This window comes from Conger conger, chromosome 15, assembly GCF_963514075.1.
Source record: "Conger conger chromosome 15, fConCon1.1, whole genome shotgun sequence".
In the NCBI taxonomy this organism is placed as follows: Eukaryota; Metazoa; Chordata; class Actinopteri; order Anguilliformes; family Congridae; genus Conger; species Conger conger.
Window position 1 is genome coordinate 29,141,576 of NC_083774.1, and position 17,780 is coordinate 29,159,355.

General features: G+C 46.9%; 1 protein-coding gene across 5 annotated transcripts in view; it reads left to right on the forward strand.

The window, feature by feature from the left end:
- The window catches only part of LOC133111340 (multiple C2 and transmembrane domain-containing protein 2-like), a 51,540-nt gene that overhangs the window by 18,401 nt on the left and 15,359 nt on the right, over positions 1–17,780 (forward strand). For all 5 annotated transcript variants that reach the window (XM_061221584.1, XM_061221583.1, XM_061221587.1 and 2 more), the window contains exons 5-17: positions 2,583–2,725; positions 3,093–3,172; positions 4,226–4,337; positions 4,488–4,517; positions 7,291–7,461; positions 8,087–8,217; positions 8,674–8,860; positions 9,416–9,509; positions 9,632–9,734; positions 9,978–10,080; positions 10,532–10,633; positions 11,331–11,405; positions 13,047–13,166. In XM_061221584.1, the coding sequence (XP_061077568.1) occupies positions 2,583–2,725; positions 3,093–3,172; positions 4,226–4,337; positions 4,488–4,517; positions 7,291–7,461; positions 8,087–8,217; positions 8,674–8,860; positions 9,416–9,509; positions 9,632–9,734; positions 9,978–10,080; positions 10,532–10,633; positions 11,331–11,405; positions 13,047–13,166 (1,451 nt within the window). The remainder of the gene's footprint in view (positions 1–2,582; positions 2,726–3,092; positions 3,173–4,225; positions 4,338–4,487; positions 4,518–7,290; positions 7,462–8,086; positions 8,218–8,673; positions 8,861–9,415; positions 9,510–9,631; positions 9,735–9,977; positions 10,081–10,531; positions 10,634–11,330; positions 11,406–13,046; positions 13,167–17,780) is intronic.

The following is a 17,780-nucleotide window of genomic DNA, read 5'->3' on the forward strand; positions in this document are numbered from 1 at the left end:
TCCTCCTGCAGCGCTGGGTGTATATAGTGTCCATAGAGGGGAGATCAGAGCTGATGATTCTCTCTGCTGTCTTTATGACCCGTTGCAGTTTTTTCCTCTCAACCATAGTGGTGTTTCCGTACCACACTGTGATACCACTGGTGAGGATACTTTCCACAAGTCCTCTGTAGACTTGGGTGAGGGGCTGGAGTCTGAGTCTGGCCTTCTTCAGCAGCCTGATGAAATATAACCTCTGCTGAGCTTTTTCCACTGTAGCTGCAGTGTGTTTTGCCCAGCTGAGGCTCTCACTGATCTGAAGGCCCAGGAACCTGTAACTCTCAGTCCGCTCAACCACTGTCCCCTTGATGACGAGAGGCTGCAGAGAGGGGGCTTTTTTCCTGAAATCCAGAATGAGTTCTTTTGTTTTGTCCAGGTTTAGAACCAGATCATTGTCCTCCCCATAGGCAATGATCCTGTGGACCAGGTCTCTATATGATGACTTGTCCTCCCTTTTAATCAGGCCGAGGATGGTCGTGTCATCCGCGTACTTGATGATGGTGTTATTGGCCTGATTGGAGGCACAGTCATATGTGTAGAGTGAAAATAGCTTCGGACTGAGGCAGCAGCCCTGCGGGGTTCCTGTACTCACTGTGAGCTCAGCAGAGACCTCCTTTCCCATCCTCACCACCTGTGGCCTGTCTGTGAGAAAGTCCAGGATCCAGTTGCGGGTGGGTGTGGGTACTCCCAGGTCTGCCAGCTTTGCGGTCAGCTTCAGCGGCCTGATTGTGTGGAAGGCTGAGCTGTAATCCAGGAACAGAAGCCGAGCATAAGTGTCATGAGAGTCCAGGTGTTGCAATATGGAGTGAAGTGCTAGTGCCACCGCGTCATCCACTGATCTGTTTGAGTGGTAGGCAAACTGAAGTGGGTCAACAGTGTCTGGAACCACAGAGTTTATTTGTTCTAGCACCAGCTTCTCCCGACACTTCAAGGCAACTGAAGTGAGTGCCACAGGTCTGAAGTCATTCATTGTGGTTGTGTTTGGTTTTCTAGGGACCGGCACAATGACAGAGGACTTAAAGGTGCGTGGGACTGTTTCCTGTGAGAGAGAGGAGTTAAAGATGTGGGTGTACACCCCTGCCAGCTGCTCTGCACAGGCCCTCAGTACTCTCGGTGCCACTTGGTCGGGTCCCACTGCCTTGCGGGGGTTCACCCGCCTCAGAGCCCCGAGGACCTGTGTGTGCATCAGCTGAAGTGCTTTCTCCTCTGGATCACAGGTGGCCTTTAAGGGAACGTCTCTGTTTTGTTGGTCAAATCCGAGACAAAAGACAGCAGAATAAGCACCTTTAATATTGCAGTTGCATTTGTCCAAGGTGTTGTCTCCCCTAGTGGGGAAATTAACAAGCTGATGGAATTTTGGGATGCTTTTCCGGAGATCACAGTGGTTGAACTCTCCCAGAATAACTAAAGCAGCATCAGGATATGAGTTCTCATGTCTGCTGATCATGTTGTGCAGCTCTCTGAGTGCCGTGTCCTCGTTAACCGAGGGGGGGGGGGGGATGTACACTGTGCTCAGAATGATACACTGCAGTTCTCTGGGCAGGTAAAAAGGCCTGCACTTCACGGTAATATACTCCACATCCATGACTTTGATATTACCGTGTTGTCGGTGCTCCAGGACTGTTTGACAAAGATTGCTGTTCCTCCCCCGCGTGTTTTACCGCATTCCTCCGCGCTGTGGTCGGCTCTGTACACACTGTAGCCTGCCGGTGTTATGGCCTCGTTGGGGGTCCTTTGTTCGAGCCACGTTTCACAGAAACATAGCACGGAACAATCCTGGATGTACCGCTGTGTTGCCAACCGACTGATGAGATCGTCCATCTTGTTAGCCAGAGACTGGACGTTGGCGAAAAGTATGACCGGTAGAGTTAGCCGTCCTCGGCTAACCAGTCGGCGGAGTCTGCGTTCTGCTCCTCCCCGCCTACCACGCCTCTGTGTCAGCCTCCGGGCGCCAGGAGATCCCCCTGCTGCGGCCTGACCCGGCGACAGTGAGGAGTGGGCGGCCTGTAGCGTAGTGGTTCAGGTAAATGACTGGGACACGCAAGGTCGGTGGTTCTAATCCCGGTGTAGCCACAATAATATCCGCACAGCCGTTGGGCCCTTGAGCAAGGCCCTTAACCCTACATTGCTCCAGGGGAGGATTGTCTCCTGCTTAGTCTAATCAACTGTATGTCGCTCTGGATAAGAGCGTCTGCCAAATGCCAATAATGTAATGTAATGTAATGGGAAGCAGCAGAATGGTCTGACATGAGTGTTGCTTGTGCAGGTGTTGAGTGTGGAGTGGGGGACAGGGTAGGATATGCATGTAAATGTTACCAATTTTATTTTGGAAATACTAAAGAAAGCTATCACATTGTAGCGGTGGGAGTAGACCGTGTAGTGGAGGGAGGCTGACGGAGCTTATTAATTCTTGTGAAGAGGGTGTTGGGTTTGTTGCTGCTTTCGTTGATAATGGTAGACAAATGAGCGGACCTGGCGGCATACAATCATAACTGGACTGATTCTGTCTTGCCTGAATGTTTCCCTTCTGTTTGTTTGGCCCATAGGCACAAGCGACCCTTACGTCAAGTTCAAACTGGACGGGAAGACGTTCTACAAAAGCAAAGTCGTCTACAAAAACCTCAACCCCACATGGAACGAGTCCTTCTCTTGTGTTGTCAAGGACCTGGATCAGAGTCTGCATCTCAGGGTGAGGCGTGCTCTAAATGGATCGATCTCCCCGACTTAGAGACGGAACCATAAACAGTCTGTGACAAAGAATAAGAAATATGGCTTTGCAGGGTGACTCAAAATATTCCATTTTAATTTCTGTATTCATTGGCGCTGAAGGGTAGAAGATAACTAATGTCACGCCTTGTGTTACATCAGTTTTATAGGAATTTAAAAATATGCTTTCATAGTAAAATAATTCATCACAACCATCTTAATAGTCCCATGATACTGGTGTCTCAGATCATGAGCTGGTGTCATTTTAGTCTTCTTCCCTACATAGAATATTCGGTGATTATGCACTTTGGCCGGAACTGTAACTGGGATTGTTTTGTTAATGGATGCAGGTCTATGACCGGGACCTGACCACTGATGACTTCATGGGCGCTGCTAGCAGTATAAAGCTCAAGGATCTGGAACTGGACAAGTATGCATGCACACGCACACACACACACACACACACACACACACACACACACACATACACACACACACATTCTCTTTCCCACTCAGTTTATTCAAGTTATTTTTGTCAGCTTTATGTACAGTGCTATATGTATTCTTGTGTAGCACAAGTACAGAAATAGTTTTGGACTTCCTGTGGCATTCAGTTGATATACTGAAACATAAAACATGCCAAATATTTCTCATGTCAAGTTTTGAAATCTCTCACAGCAGTACATTAAAGACCTGAAATAAAAATAGAATACAGCTGACAGAATCCATGCCGCTGGCACATTAAAAACCTATTCATACTTACTTAGCAACCATCAGTAAAAACACAAAGGCATAATCCCTCAGTTAATTAGCCAGGCAGTCAAACAGTCGGTTTCTCAATCAGCCAGTCAGTCAAGCAAGCAAACATATCAGTCTGTCAGTCAATAAATTCAGTTAATGTAGACTCGCAGGTATAAAAGCAGGCGTTTCATAAGTATAAGTAAGAGTTTAATTGTACCAGGTGAGCTATGGTGGAGTTGTGTAGAGATTTTGAGAGCTTGTCTTAATGGCTGCATTGGAGGATTGCAAGGTAGTGGGCATAGTGGGTTTCCTCACTGTTTCCCCTCAGTTCCTCCCAGAATCACCTTTAAAAAAATAAATAAATAAAATGTATTTAAGATTTTTCCCAATTTGGTTGCCAATTGTACGCTAGCGATTCCAAGTACCCATGTTAGCTAGGGTACACCGTCTACAACTAGTCCCCCGGCGGCTCGAGGAGATCTATTGATCCAAGCCGCGTTGCGTCTTCTCGCAACCGTGATTCGGAGGCGATCGGGATGCTGTTGTATGCGGCGATCCTCCCTCCCCCCTCCCTAGGAGCAGCGTGTCAGTTTACGCCACTCCCGCGTGAGCCGGCTGAACCCGGCTTTTTGGCAGGGCCGGGAATCGAACCCGGGTCCTCGGTGCGCGACTTTAACAAACTGATCCAGAATCACCTGTAACGTAACCTTTATCGGCTAACTCTTTATTCCTTTCCCTGCAGGACCTCTGAGATGGCACTCCCCCTAGAGGACGCAAACAGTATTGAGGACGATATGGGCACCATTCACATGGACCTCAATCTCTCAGTCAGGGACGAGGAGCCAAAACGACAGGTAACGAAATATTCCTTCTGGACCTGTAATGACCACAGCACTGCTTTAGACATATTGTAATGCCTTGTATTGTCAGTGAATATTTTCCCACTTTCTGTTTATTTATATATATATTTTTTTATTCTATTTTCATGGTCTTTCCCGGTGAAGGGGTGGCTAAGGAGGAAAAGGAGCATCAAGGTGAGACTGTAGAGAGATGAAGCTGAGACAACGCACTTCAGTAACGATGTGACACAGATAACATTGCCTGCTATTCCTTTTCCCCACACAAGGGGGCAGTATATCACCGGTACTCCAGTTGATAATTTAAAACAAAAGTAATCTGTCTGCATTGTATTGATGTAGAGTGGGAACATAAAGTCACAGTTTTAAAGTAATGTCATTTTCGGTCTCCCCGCCAGTTGTATTATAAGCATAATAGTTGCTAAGTGTGAGAACATTAAATTGCCTCGCCCCTCACTGTATGATGGGTGTGCAGATGACACGGCAGTCTGTTTAAACAATATATTACAGCGATCTAAACATGTCAAATGCTCTTATTTGCATTTTAATTAAGCAGAAAAAAGGAGCAGTGCCTTACTTGAGCTTACAGCAGATAGTGTTTAATCTCTGTGCTTTTTTTTTTCTCTCCTCTCAGCAATAAACAATAAATTTAATTCATTTAGGTTGAAATAGGAGGCAGTTAAAATGTTTTCCTGGACTGAAGTTCCTTTCATTATCCAAGCGGTGTGTTTATTACTCTGTGTGCAGTCCCGCCTATACATCTGCTTTCTTTAATCTCTGGATAGATGGCGAGATGAATTTCAATTTGCTTTTAATTGAAGTGGAAAACATGAAGTAGTTACTGACTATGTGAGCTGTAGGCAAATGGATGGACAGATAGACAGAAAGAGGCAGGCAGGCAGACAGACAGACAGGTAGATGCACACATAGATACACAGGCAAACGGACAGACAGACAGACAGACAGACAGACACAGAAGGAGGCAGGCAGGCAAGCAGAGACAGACAGACAGACAGACAGACAGACAGACAGACAGGCAGGCAGGCAGAGACAGACAGACAGACAGACAGACACACAGACACAGACACACAGACAGACAGACAGGCAGGCAGAAACAGACAGGCAGACACACAGACAGACAGACAGGCAGGCAGAGACAGAAAGACACACAGACACACAGACAGGCAGACAGGCAGACAGGCAGGCTGAGACAGACAGGCAGGCACACAGACAGACAGACAGGCAGGCAGAGACAGACTGACAGCTAAGCAGACAGAGGTGTGTGATAAGCCTGAAGTTGTCAATGTAAGAGCGTAACACGTTTTACTCTGAAGAAATGAAGTGAGTTGTGCTCCTGGATATCTGGGAGAAAGGGCGTGTTTGAAATTTGAAATGAAGGGCAGGAAAGTGTCTGATGAAGGTACCGTGTTGTACCTTGCAGGGGATTTTGGCAGCTGTTCACTATGTCTTGTTTACACATGCTTTTTGAGAAAAATATAGATGTTAAGCTCCAAAAGGATGCTTAAATGGTGAGTATTTCCTATGGGTAAAAACAGTGAGGCCAGCCTTTCTGGTTATGGAGCCAACTTGATTCCACGAATAATGCAGCTAGCATGTTTTTGCGTTTTCCCTCAGTTCTGCCTCTGCAACACCATATAGGTTTGTGCCTTTTGTGTTTTTTTGGGTGGGTTGTGATGCAATTTTCGAAATTCTCAGAGGCGTTCGGGAGCGATATTCCAGATGTCGGGGCGCGATATCCCAGCTGTCGATGGCTGGATCCGAACAGCCCGCCAAACGGCCGTGGGTTCGAGCCCCCCCCCCGCGCGCACATGCACGCCCCATGCTGTCCCACCATATGGAGGCAATCTCGGCCCTCTTTTAGAACCCAAAATAGGCGCTCTTTAGGGGCCTCTCGCCGCTAAAGTGGAATCGTTTTATTGGCCGGCGAGTTGCGAGCGATTCCAAGATAAACACTGGGGATGTCACGGCTTGGAGGCCCGCTCTCTCTCTCTCTCTCTCTCTCTCTCTCTCTCTCTCTCTCTCTCTCTCTCTCTCTCTCCCTCTTATTCTCCCACCTCGTCCGTTAATTTATTTCTTTCTTTCATTTGAGGGGAGATATTTATAGACCGGCCTTATCTTCTGTCCCGTATTAATGGCAGGAACCTCGTGGGAGCGGGAAAGGGAGTCGTCCCTGTCTTTTTTTTGGGGGGGGAACGACGACAACGCTGTACAGAATCGCGGAGCGCCAGGGCGGGGGTTTTCAGACAGATTTACGCCTCCCCTCTGATTGTCGCCCCGGTTTGAAGTGTTTCTCTCTGTTGAGCCTCTGAGTCTGTGGCCCTGAGGCTCTCTCTCTCTCTCTTTCTCGTGGAGCGGTGATGGCGGGCAGCTGTGTTTCCGTGACGGCCCGTCGCCGTTTCTAGCCGGCCTGACCCGCGGGCCTCAACCTAAACGCTCTCGTACGACGAGGCTCTGGTGTTAAAGCGCAAAGACCGTCATGGCTGCCGTAAATACCGTACAATAAGAGCTGGCCCGTGTTGACATCTAGGATTCCTGAGTTAGCTAGATAGCTAGTAAAAACCTAGAACAGCTTACTTCAGTCCACTTCCAGATTTGGGGGGGGGGTTACTCACTGCAGTTATCCTTTGTGATACATGCCCTTGGTAAACTTTAGAAGTTCACCAACGACGGTTGTGTTCATAAACAAACTACTTACAGTATGTAAGCAGTGCTTACAGTACAATTCATTACAGTACTTGCAGTACTTCCAGATTTGGGCGGTGTTCAGGTTTTACTCAGTGCAGTTATCCAGCTAACTCAGTAATCCTTCTTTGTGATGCGTGCCCCAAGTGAACTTTAGAAGTTTGCCGAGGACGGTTGTGTTCATAAACAAGCAAACGATGTTCACACGCCCTCCGCTGACGTGCCCCCCTCCGGGGCTGTGTTGCAGGGGGCCGGCCAGCCCCGTGCCAGGCAGAATTCGGTGGACATCCTGGGGAAGAGCCAGCTGTGGAGTGCGGTGGTGGGAGTGACTCTGGTGGAGGGGAAGGACTTCCCCCTGGACGGACAGGGGGACGTGTTTGTGCGCTGCAGGCTGGGAGATCAGAAGTACAAGAGCAAGGTACTGCACTGTTTGATCGCTCTCTCCATCTCTCTCCTACACACACACACTTCATCCTTCTCTCTCTCTATCATGCTAGCTCTCTTGCTCACTTTCTCTATCGCTAGCTCTCAGGACCACTTTTATGACATCATCAGCAGATCACCCTTCCCATCACACACACACACACACACACACACACACAGCCCCTTCCCCTGGGATGGGTCAGGTAAAGCACCTCTGTCCTGACTCAATGGTTTGGAGCCTAACGCCCTCTTGCGGAGAGAGTCGAGCTCTAACACCTGCACTGTCTTATTCAGTACGCTAACGGCCCGCACTGGACCCAACTGCCACTGTGCTGCTTTTCGGTCACATTTTAGGAGTCCCATTTTACTCTCTGTAATTCATTTACCCAGCATGCCTTGCTCCTACAGGGAAGTGGCGCACGCCTCCTCGGTAATCCTGCTGAGCCCATGCCTCTCAGTGGGTTTGCGCGTCCGTGTCGTCTGTTTGCAAAACAAGACTTTTGTTTGTGGCTCTGTGTTTGCTTTACAAAGCTGATTCTAATTGGAGGCGTGCGCCCAAAAAAACGCCAAACCTCGAGCGAAAGAGGAGTGAAATCCGTCCTTTTATCTCATTGGCCCAGAACCTCTGCAGGCAGGCCAACCCACAGTGGAGAGAGCACTTTGACTTCAACCAGTTCCAAGATGGCCCCGATTTGCTGGAGGTGGAGGTCATGACCAAGGAGGGAAGGAAGGTTGACGAGTGCTTAGGAGTGTGAGTTTCCCTGATTCTGTTCATCTGTGTGTATCTGAAAGATGATGGGATATTATCCCAAACCTTCTTTCTTCGCTTTATGTGGTTGTGGTTGTGGTTGTGGTTGAGTGACTTGTTTGTACTGTCCCATACTCTTCAAATTTACATGACATATACCAATACAAGTATGACAGTTTTATGTCATTTGACACAAGTTGACATCATGTTATGTCCATTACTGTGTTATGTCAGCCTAATGTCGAAGGGTTCAAGTAAAGTGTTGCAGTTTTTTTATTATAAACTTCTGCAAGTTATTTTAAGCTTCTTGGAGAACAAATGCTGATTAGGCCTTTTGAGCTAGGCATCAAGGAGCTGATTATTACCCTTGTTGATGAATGAAGTATATGGTGCGGTCTTGTGTAGATCATATGTCCAGGTGTGAAGTGCTTCTCTGTGGCATGTTCTCGTGTGTTTCAGATGCGATGTGGATCTGTTGCGTGTGCCGGTCGGGCAGAGTCAGCTGTATACGCGTGTGCTGGGTCGCGGAATCGGCAGTCTGGTTTTCCTGGTATCTCTGACGCCCTGCACGGGGGTGTCCATCTCAGACCTGTGCACCCCCCCGCTGGACGAGCCGTGTGAGAGAGATTCTCTCAAGGAGAGATATGTATGTGCCCACATCACCACCCGACCCCCTCACCGCACAACCTTCCACAAAAGTCCCTCCCCAACCCTCCACAAGATAATCTGGCCATTGACCTGATGTACACCCTTGTTTGTAAACAGTTTTTATTGAGTTATCATACATTTAAACAACTGAAGGGCCTAAGGGGGGAAACTATTAAAGTGGTGCCAACTAGTCATTGGCCACCTCTTGGTCACGTCTCTGAAACAAACACATTAAGACTGGGCTGCCCAGCGCTGTTCCTGAAGATGTACCATCCTGTAGATTTTCATTTCAACCATAATTTAGCACACCAGATTCTACTAATTATCAGCCCGATGAGATCTCTAGCTGTTGAGGTTTGCTCTGTTAGAGTTGGAGTGACAACCTGCAGGACAGTACGTCTCCAGAAGCAGGGTTAAGCAGCCCCACATTAAGGAAATTATATTTTAGATTTATGCATGTCTGGCTATGCCCAGCTCTTCAGGGCTGATTTAATGGTCCGGTCTGTCTGCCTCTGAATGCAGTGCTTAATTCTTCCTGATATTTGTTTTACAGTGTTTGAGGAACTCTTTCCAGAACACGCGAGACGTTGGTTTCCTCCAGGTGAAGGTCATCAAAGCCACAGATCTTCCGGCAGCCGATCTGAACGGTACCAGTAAACTTCTCTCCCCCTGGCAAAATGTCAACAATGCAGTCTTCTGGAGAAAGAGCTTCACTGACCTGCCTTAATGGTTCCTGTTTGCTTCATTATTTATATTTTCACCTCCGCAGGAAAGAGCGATCCTTTCTGCGTGTTGGAGTTGGGGAACGACAGACTGCAAACTCACACCATCTACAAGAACCTGAACCCAGAGTGGAACCAAGTTTTCACCTTGTGAGTGAGGGAATTTCGCCTTTCTAGCCACTTAAAGAAATGCTGTGTGAAAAAATAACAATATAAAGCTATGGAAATAGTTAACTTAAAAAAGAACTTAAAAAAGCGACCAACAGCTTTTTATTGTGGCTGTGGCACAAATAGTGTCTTGGGAAATCTTCATCAGAGCATCCCTGTCCCTGAATACTGTGTCTTTATCAAATTTTCCATTAGAAAATATTTTTCGGGACTTTTGTTTTTCAGCCCGGTCAAAGACATTCATGATGCCCTGGAGGTCACCATTTATGACGACGATGGGGACAAAGCACCGGACTTCCTGGGCAAAGTGGCCATCCCTTTGCTTTCAGTAAGCAGCGATGACGAAGCCCGTTTGCACAACCGTACACAATCGAAAAGAGAAGGGCTGAGCTTTAGACATGCGCATGCTGTGAAACCAACCCTGCTAGAAGAAGATGGCCTCCCCTTATTGAGTTTGGATAAAATCCACCTTATCTTTGTTTTGGATTCAAAGACTTTTCTGTGCTCTATTGGTCTTCCCTGGTGCAATCGAGCCTGCCAATAGGACCAGAAGGTGGGGTTTGCACTTTTTGAGAGCATTTCAATTTTCAGGTTCCAATACACCAGGCAAGCTCTGTAAAGCGTATACATGTACTGTACTGTATCTGAATCCAAAACAAATCAGAGTTTGATCCAGGCCTGCACCATAGAAATAGATTCGAATTGGATGGTCCTGACATCTGGATCAAATAATTGAATGGTGTTCATACAGTCAGCGATTCTGATCCGTTTTCTCCCAGATACACAACGCCGAACAGATCCCCTACCTGCTGAAGAAAGAGGAGTTGGACAGGCCGTACAAGGGCAGCATAACCTTGGAGCTGGAGGTTTTGTACAACCCCGTGAGTACAGTGCCGGGGGCGGGGGTGTCTGGGGGTAGCTGAGGTGCGCGGGGGCGGGGGTGTCTGGGGGTAGCTGAGGTGCGCGGGTGATGGTAGCTCGCTCAGGGCCTGAAGTCGGCCCTCTCCGCGCCCCGCCCGTCCGCCGCGGGGCCACACAGAGGGGTCGATCGGGGAGGCAGCGTCCCCATCCCACGGAACAGATGGTCAGAAGATTAACCAATCAAACTGCCGAAGCCAATAACTGTCGGCATCTGCCTTTGGCAAAGAATTGCCCATGAATTTAAATAATGCATTTTGGCATGCTTTGTGGTTATAATGTATGTGTGTGTATTTTTTTGTTAATGCTGAAATGTCCTGTGGAATTATTCACATTTATTTATACAGTGTATATGTACACAAATACAACCAAATAACAGACAACACATAAAGTACAACATAGATATTAACACACACACACACACACACACCCATACACACACAACACGCACACACCACACAATGCACAACAGACAGAGCACAATATACTGTACACACGAACACACAAACGCACACACACCCACACACACACACAGACACTGTACTGTACAGTTGGACCTGTGTTAATGGTGCCTAATGTCATTGCACATATGTTAAAATGAAGTAAAAACACTGCAGCTGATTCTGTTCCTGAGTGCCCATGGAATAATTCTGTCTTCAGGTTCGAGCGAGCATCAAAACATTCAAACCCAAGCAGAATAAATTTATGGAGGACAACCCAAAGTTTTCTAAAAAGGTATGTCTTAATTATCCTAACACATCTCGCTAACGGCATGCACACAATCGCAACGCATTAAGCCTCGCTAGAAAGTTAGCGGAGTCATTTGACTTCTTTGCAGTTTAGAACTTAGAAAAAGTAAGTTGTGCTTGGCACTTTTTATATATTGTTGTTTTTACATTTTTTTTTTTTTTTTAACAGTTTCATATTTTTTGCACAAGCGCTGATATGAATATTGCATTTGTTACCCTCCCACGCTGCGTTATAAATGCACAAGCTGCTGTTGCGGGTCGGGGTTTGTGGAAAAGGTGATGCTTCGCTGTAGATCAGAGCCCGTCCACCTCTGTCCAGAAGGTTCTGTTGCTTTCCTCAGGCCATTAGAGCTGAACCTGGGTGAACTGGGAAGGGTGGCCAAACTGGCCAATCGGCTCGCTACTGTTATTGGCCATATGGTTGGCTGAGAAGACGGCCTGAAGACACGGTGGACCTCCTGTGCAGAGCAGCCAGGCTATAGACTCTAGACCCTGATTGGTTTTCAAACATCCGAAGCCTACCACCCACTTCATGACCGAATACGTTCTTCTGCGACCCACCTCTGAGTGAAACATAGCCTCTAATAGGTTCAGATTTTGAAAATAAATCATTAAAGCATAAGTCTGGCAAGTTAATTGTGTTTGCGTCTAGACATAAATTAACACTTGGATTTAGTGATGGGTCAAAGTGAAGATATGGATGTATTTTGGCTGTGAGGGCGGTTTGTAGTGCGCTTTGTTGGTTGTTCTGGGTTTTATGTTAAAGAGCACAGTGTTTCACTCTTCCCTGGAGACACTGAGATAAGCCTGCATTAAAGCAGAACGGAGTGCAAATGTGCCGCCGTGTTTATGTTTATTATCAGTAAATGTCCGAGTAAGTGCTTATGTTGAAGTGTTTTTCTCTTTCTATTCAGACACAGATTGGCAAATTAATTTCGCTCGTCGCCGAACTGTGCGTTATGAAATTCGCAAACATGAGCATTTGGTCATGAATCAAGCTGAAAGCATTAAGGTCGCTTTCTGGATTTTTTCAACATATATTTAATTTTAGTTTGTTTTTATTGGCCTTGTGTTATAAAAGCCAGTTTGGCTATACTATGAAGGATATTTTAGATATTCGGAGAAGTTTCGGATGACCGTGTAATGGCTGGCATCGGGGCATTCAGGTTTGTCTTCTATGCAGCTTGCAGAGCGATGTTCTGCCTCCGGAGGTTGTGTGTATACATTATTTTATTATTGTTCAAAAGATAGATTTATTCAGATTTTTGTGCATCTTGAGATGCCCTCAAGAAAAGACGCCCCTGTGCCAGAGGTCGTCAAGCTTCAGAATTGTCTGTAAACAATAATAATAATAATAATAATACATTTTATTCATAAAGCTCCTTTCCCACGCTTGACCTGGGCAAAATGCACAATTGTTTCAGATTCAAATACTTCTCTACGCTTCACTGAGCTTGTCTGGTGTATCGGAACCTGCCGAATGCTCCCTGCCTTCTGGCCCTCTTGCTCGGCTCAGCCAGGCAAGATCAACCACGCGCAGAAAAGTACTTGAATCCGTATTGGACCCGGGTCTGCCCGCTAACCGCCGTGCCCCTGGCTGCGTGCCCCTGGCTGCGTGTCCCTGCAGGTGCTGGCGCGGGACGTGTACCGTGTGAGGAAGATCACGCGCGCCGTGCTCTACACGCTGCAGTACATCAAGAGCTGCTTCCAGTGGGAGAGCACGCAAAGGAGCGCCATCTCACTGGTGGTGAGTCACCCCCCTCCCACGACCTCGTGACCCTGCGGTTATACGCTTCTGTCTGTGTGGTTTTGAGAAATTGAGCTTCAACGATACCACAGTGAAATACTTTTCACATTACATTACATGTAATTTAGCTGACGCTTTTATCCAAAGCAGCTTACAGTTGATTAGACTAAACGGGAGACAATTCCCCCTGGAGCAATATGGGGATACGGGCCCAACAGGCGGATCTTACTGTGGCTACACTTTAACAGACTTTAGAAGACCAGGCTGACATCTGCACATTGCTATTTTGCTAGACTTTCTGTGCTCTCATTTCATACTGAGATGACAGCACCGCTCACCCTTCATTGTTTAGAGGTAGTCCTCCTCACCCTCCCGTCTGTGGGTGTTGGGCCACGCAGAGTGGTGGAGTCTTCCTCACTTCCCTTACATGGGAGGGCCCCTGCTAACACAAAATGTCCTCACAATGATGCTGCCATATAGTGGCAATGTTATAACATGGAAAAAACATTTCTGTAACATGGTGAGAACGTTGTGTTAGCTGGGCCTCCCCAGTGCCTCGACTGGGAGCCGCACTGCTTCCGTACGTGGTGAACGACTGTGCAGCTTGTCCAAACGGTAGCTCACAGCTCTCCGTTTGGGTGCCACGCCCGCTAGCCTACTTTCTCCAGAACTGGAGGTAATTGCTGAGACGAAACGCCCTGTGTACGAGCGGCCTTTCCTCACCGAGAGAAGGTAAATGTCAGGGATAAAAAAACAACATATGCAATAAGAGCTGTGTGAGTTTATAAAGCAATGGAACGAATGCTTACAGAGAAGTCCTACTCCTCAAATCAAACAAACAAGCAATAAGAGACAGAAAAGCTGTGCCAATCACGGTGAAGCCCCCTGTTCTCTCTCACAACCGTGGGGTCTAACAGCAGAGATCTCCTTCGTAAGAAAGCAGTACCGGAGTGGTTTAATTGTGATTTAGCCTGAGAAATAACTGAGATTTTCGGACCTCTGCCTCCCTTTCAAACACGCTCCCTCTCATGCACCCACACGCACACCCACTCACACTCATACACTCATAAACACACACTCATACACACACATGCACACATACACACACACTCTCATACTCTCTCTCACACACACCCGTACACACACACCCTCACACACTCATACACTCATAAACACACATTCATACATACACATGCACACACACACACACACACACACACACATACACACACACTCTCATACTCTCTCTCACACACACCTGTACACACACACACACCCTCACACTCTCACACACTCTCATACTCTCTCTCTCACACACAAACACACACACTCACTGTCATGTGCATTACTGCTGCTTATGAGGAAATTGCTTGTAGATTGATATATTTCACATTTATTGTCCATTTGCACTGGCTGACCTTTTCACCAGAACAATCTAAGCCTACACCAATATGCTCAAAGGGGCAACGGCTTTACCCCATTTAGGATTTAAACCGGCGTCCGCCCTCCTCCAAAGGTCGGCGCGCTAACCCTCGCACCACACGCAGGGCCTGAAAGGACAGTTATTGCCAGTCACCGAGCGGTTGGCCACATAACATTTTCCGCGCTTGATGGTGTAATGCTGCTCGGCTTGACAGATGTTTGAGCCGGCGGACAGCGAGTGAATTTTAACCGCGCGGATTTCTGGACGGATGGCATTTCGCTGTCATCTGTACGTCCTGCGTGGCATTAAAGAGAGTCACCTTCCTTCTGGCGTGTTCTGGAGTGTTCTTGACGCTGTCATTATGTGCGGGGCTGTGGGTTACAAATTCTGATTACATAATTTATTCTGCCGGGGAAGGAGACGCTACACAGCGAGGTGTCCCTGCGCGTTTCGCCACCCGTGGATTTCTGTGCTAAAATGGGAACCGTCTAATTAGCTATTGCTAAAAGACCATTTCCCACACATCATAAACAATAATAGAACCCCTGGCAGAGACTCACTGTGGCCTCATCAGTGCACAGAAATACAAATGGGGAAAAAGTGTGCTTTTTGTTACTTGTTTATCTCACAGTAATGAGCCCTGTATCCACAAATTTAAAGTTTGACAAGCTCATCTTATTCTCTCATGGAGCGAGAGGCAGAAAGAGAGAGAGGGAGGGAGGGAGGGAGGGAGAGAGAGAAAGGGAGAGAGAGGGGGAGAAAAAGAGGAGTGTGTGACAGCTCAAAGCCTGATAAGATTCTGCCCTTTTGAATGCTCCTCTCGCTAAGACTGAGCTGGTGAAAAACTGGAGACAACCGCTTTGCGAGCGGGGTCAAATAAAGTTCTTTCCTGCATTACACTACTCGGCCTGCAGATGGCGCTAATGTACTGCTAAACTGTCACCAGGGCATAGCTCCGGAGCTGGATGTAGACCCCGGGGGGAAAGCGGAGGGGGAAGAAATCCACCATTCTGAGCACAAAACTAAACTTTAAACGGGAGATAATTGTGTATTACATGCTGAAATGATCCACGCGAGAAAGGCCACGTTCCACTGCAGTGGGGAAGCGGACAGTCACGCGCAGAGCTTTGCTTTGAAGTTTGCGGGTACAGTTTACAAGTTCCCCCCACAAAAATCCAGAAGAAGACGAGGAATACTAATAAAAGGAATAAAAAGATCATTTGCACATTAAAGGCCAATTTCGGGCTCTGCCGTTATTAGAATGCTCTAAGTGTTTTAAGCGGAATTGATATTTTTCGTGGCGAAGACGCCTTTTCCCATCGTGTAGAGTTTGGACTAGAAAGGGATGTTTTTTCGCGCGTGCTTCCTTTTTGACGCTGCCAGGTAGCGGAGGAGATTAGACGCCGTTTGACAGCCTGTGAAATGCTGATTGGCGCACATCACAGACTGTAAAGATTCCGTCTGATGTGTGTTTGATGACCTGCAGCTGTTCGTGCAATTGGCAGCTGTGGTGCATTTTTATTTATTTATTTATTTTCATACTTATTTACTTTTTCTGTAGCCTGACGGAGCCGCGCTACTGTAAAGGAAGGGTCAAAGGTCACTGCTGGCTATAGGCATCCCTGGAGACCACCTGTGCCATCCCTAACACTGGTGTTGGACTAATTATTATTATTATTATTATTATTATTATTATTAGTAGCATTATTAGTATTATTATATCTGTCCATTAGTATTTTCATAAGCATCAATTATTAAAAAGATTATTGCTGTGGATATGATTGCTATACATTTGTTGAGGAGGGAACAGCCCGGTTAATATTTGCTGCATTGCGGAGATGCACTCACGCCTCACACACACACACACACACACACACACACTCACACACATACCTACTGCCTACGTGCTTGTGAAAAGTGTCTAATTTGCTTGTGTTGCTGGCGTTTTCTCTTTGAGAAGTTTTTGTTGAGAAGTTAGAGGACTTTGCTGTGGACCCTCTCCTGGCCTTTAAAGAATGCATCAGGTCTCACGGGGCTGCTGCCTGCTCTGAATCCCAGAGCGGAGGGACTTTTCTCCCAGCGAATGCAGGCGGCCAAACCAGGCCCTTGGCAGAGCTGTGTACGGTTTCCCAATGATTCCGCACTGTATTAATTATTAACTAAATGCGACTCTCGGTGTTGTTAAAACATGCCCCGCAAGCCGTTTTTTCCTGCACATACCATCATTTTGGGAAGAAGCGGTGTCCTTGGTTTCTCCCTGTGGAGGATGGAGGAGTGTTTGTGGGCCTCTCCACTCTCCATTGGGACCGGATGCTGAAAGCCTCAAACGAAACTATGAGATTGACATCGGTGGACTTGTACAGTTTAATGATATCAACACCGTGGAAATTTCTCACAAAGCAGCAATTTCTCTCATGGAAATGTAATATAATGAGAGCGAATTGAAATAATATCATTTTTATTTTTTATAGTCTTTCCACTCCAACCCTAATTTTGCACGCCTCGTTCAACTATTAAGTTGCTACACCTGTTGAATGAATGAGGTGTGATTTGTCATGGTTGGAATGAAAGCCCTACAGGATGGTAGATCTCCATGAACAGGATTGGGCAGCCCTCTTCTGCGGCTTCCATTTCCCAAAACCTGACAGCTCTGCAATAGTGTGCCCCCTGCAGATTCATTGCAGTTATTGCAGGACAGATTGGGTGGGTGACCTTGTTTGCACATGGTGGATGTTCATTTTCTACTCTCCTCACCAAACAGGTAGCAGGGACTAGTTATTCATTATTCATTCCTTGCATTTATATAGCGCTTTCCTCACCAGCCGACAAAGTCCAATCTCTTTACAGTGATGAGGGGGAAGCTCGCCTCAACCACCACCAATGTACCCACCTGGGTGATTCAATGGCAGCCATTTTGTGCCAGAATGTTCAACACACATCAGCTGACAAGTATAAGGAAGGAATAAATGTCCTATTGTTAAAGCATAAAGAAAAAAGGAAGGCATGTGTCCTCTCAATAGAATACTGCCGGGCTTGGTGAAGGCGCTTCGTTTCGCTAATATAATAGGCAAGCGCATATCCCAGGTATTTAGTGCAGGTGCTTGGTAAAAAATAATTCAAAGCCAGTAAGCGATACCCACACACTGCTGTTAATGCTCCCTGGTATATTAAAGTCAGCAAGACAACATTTT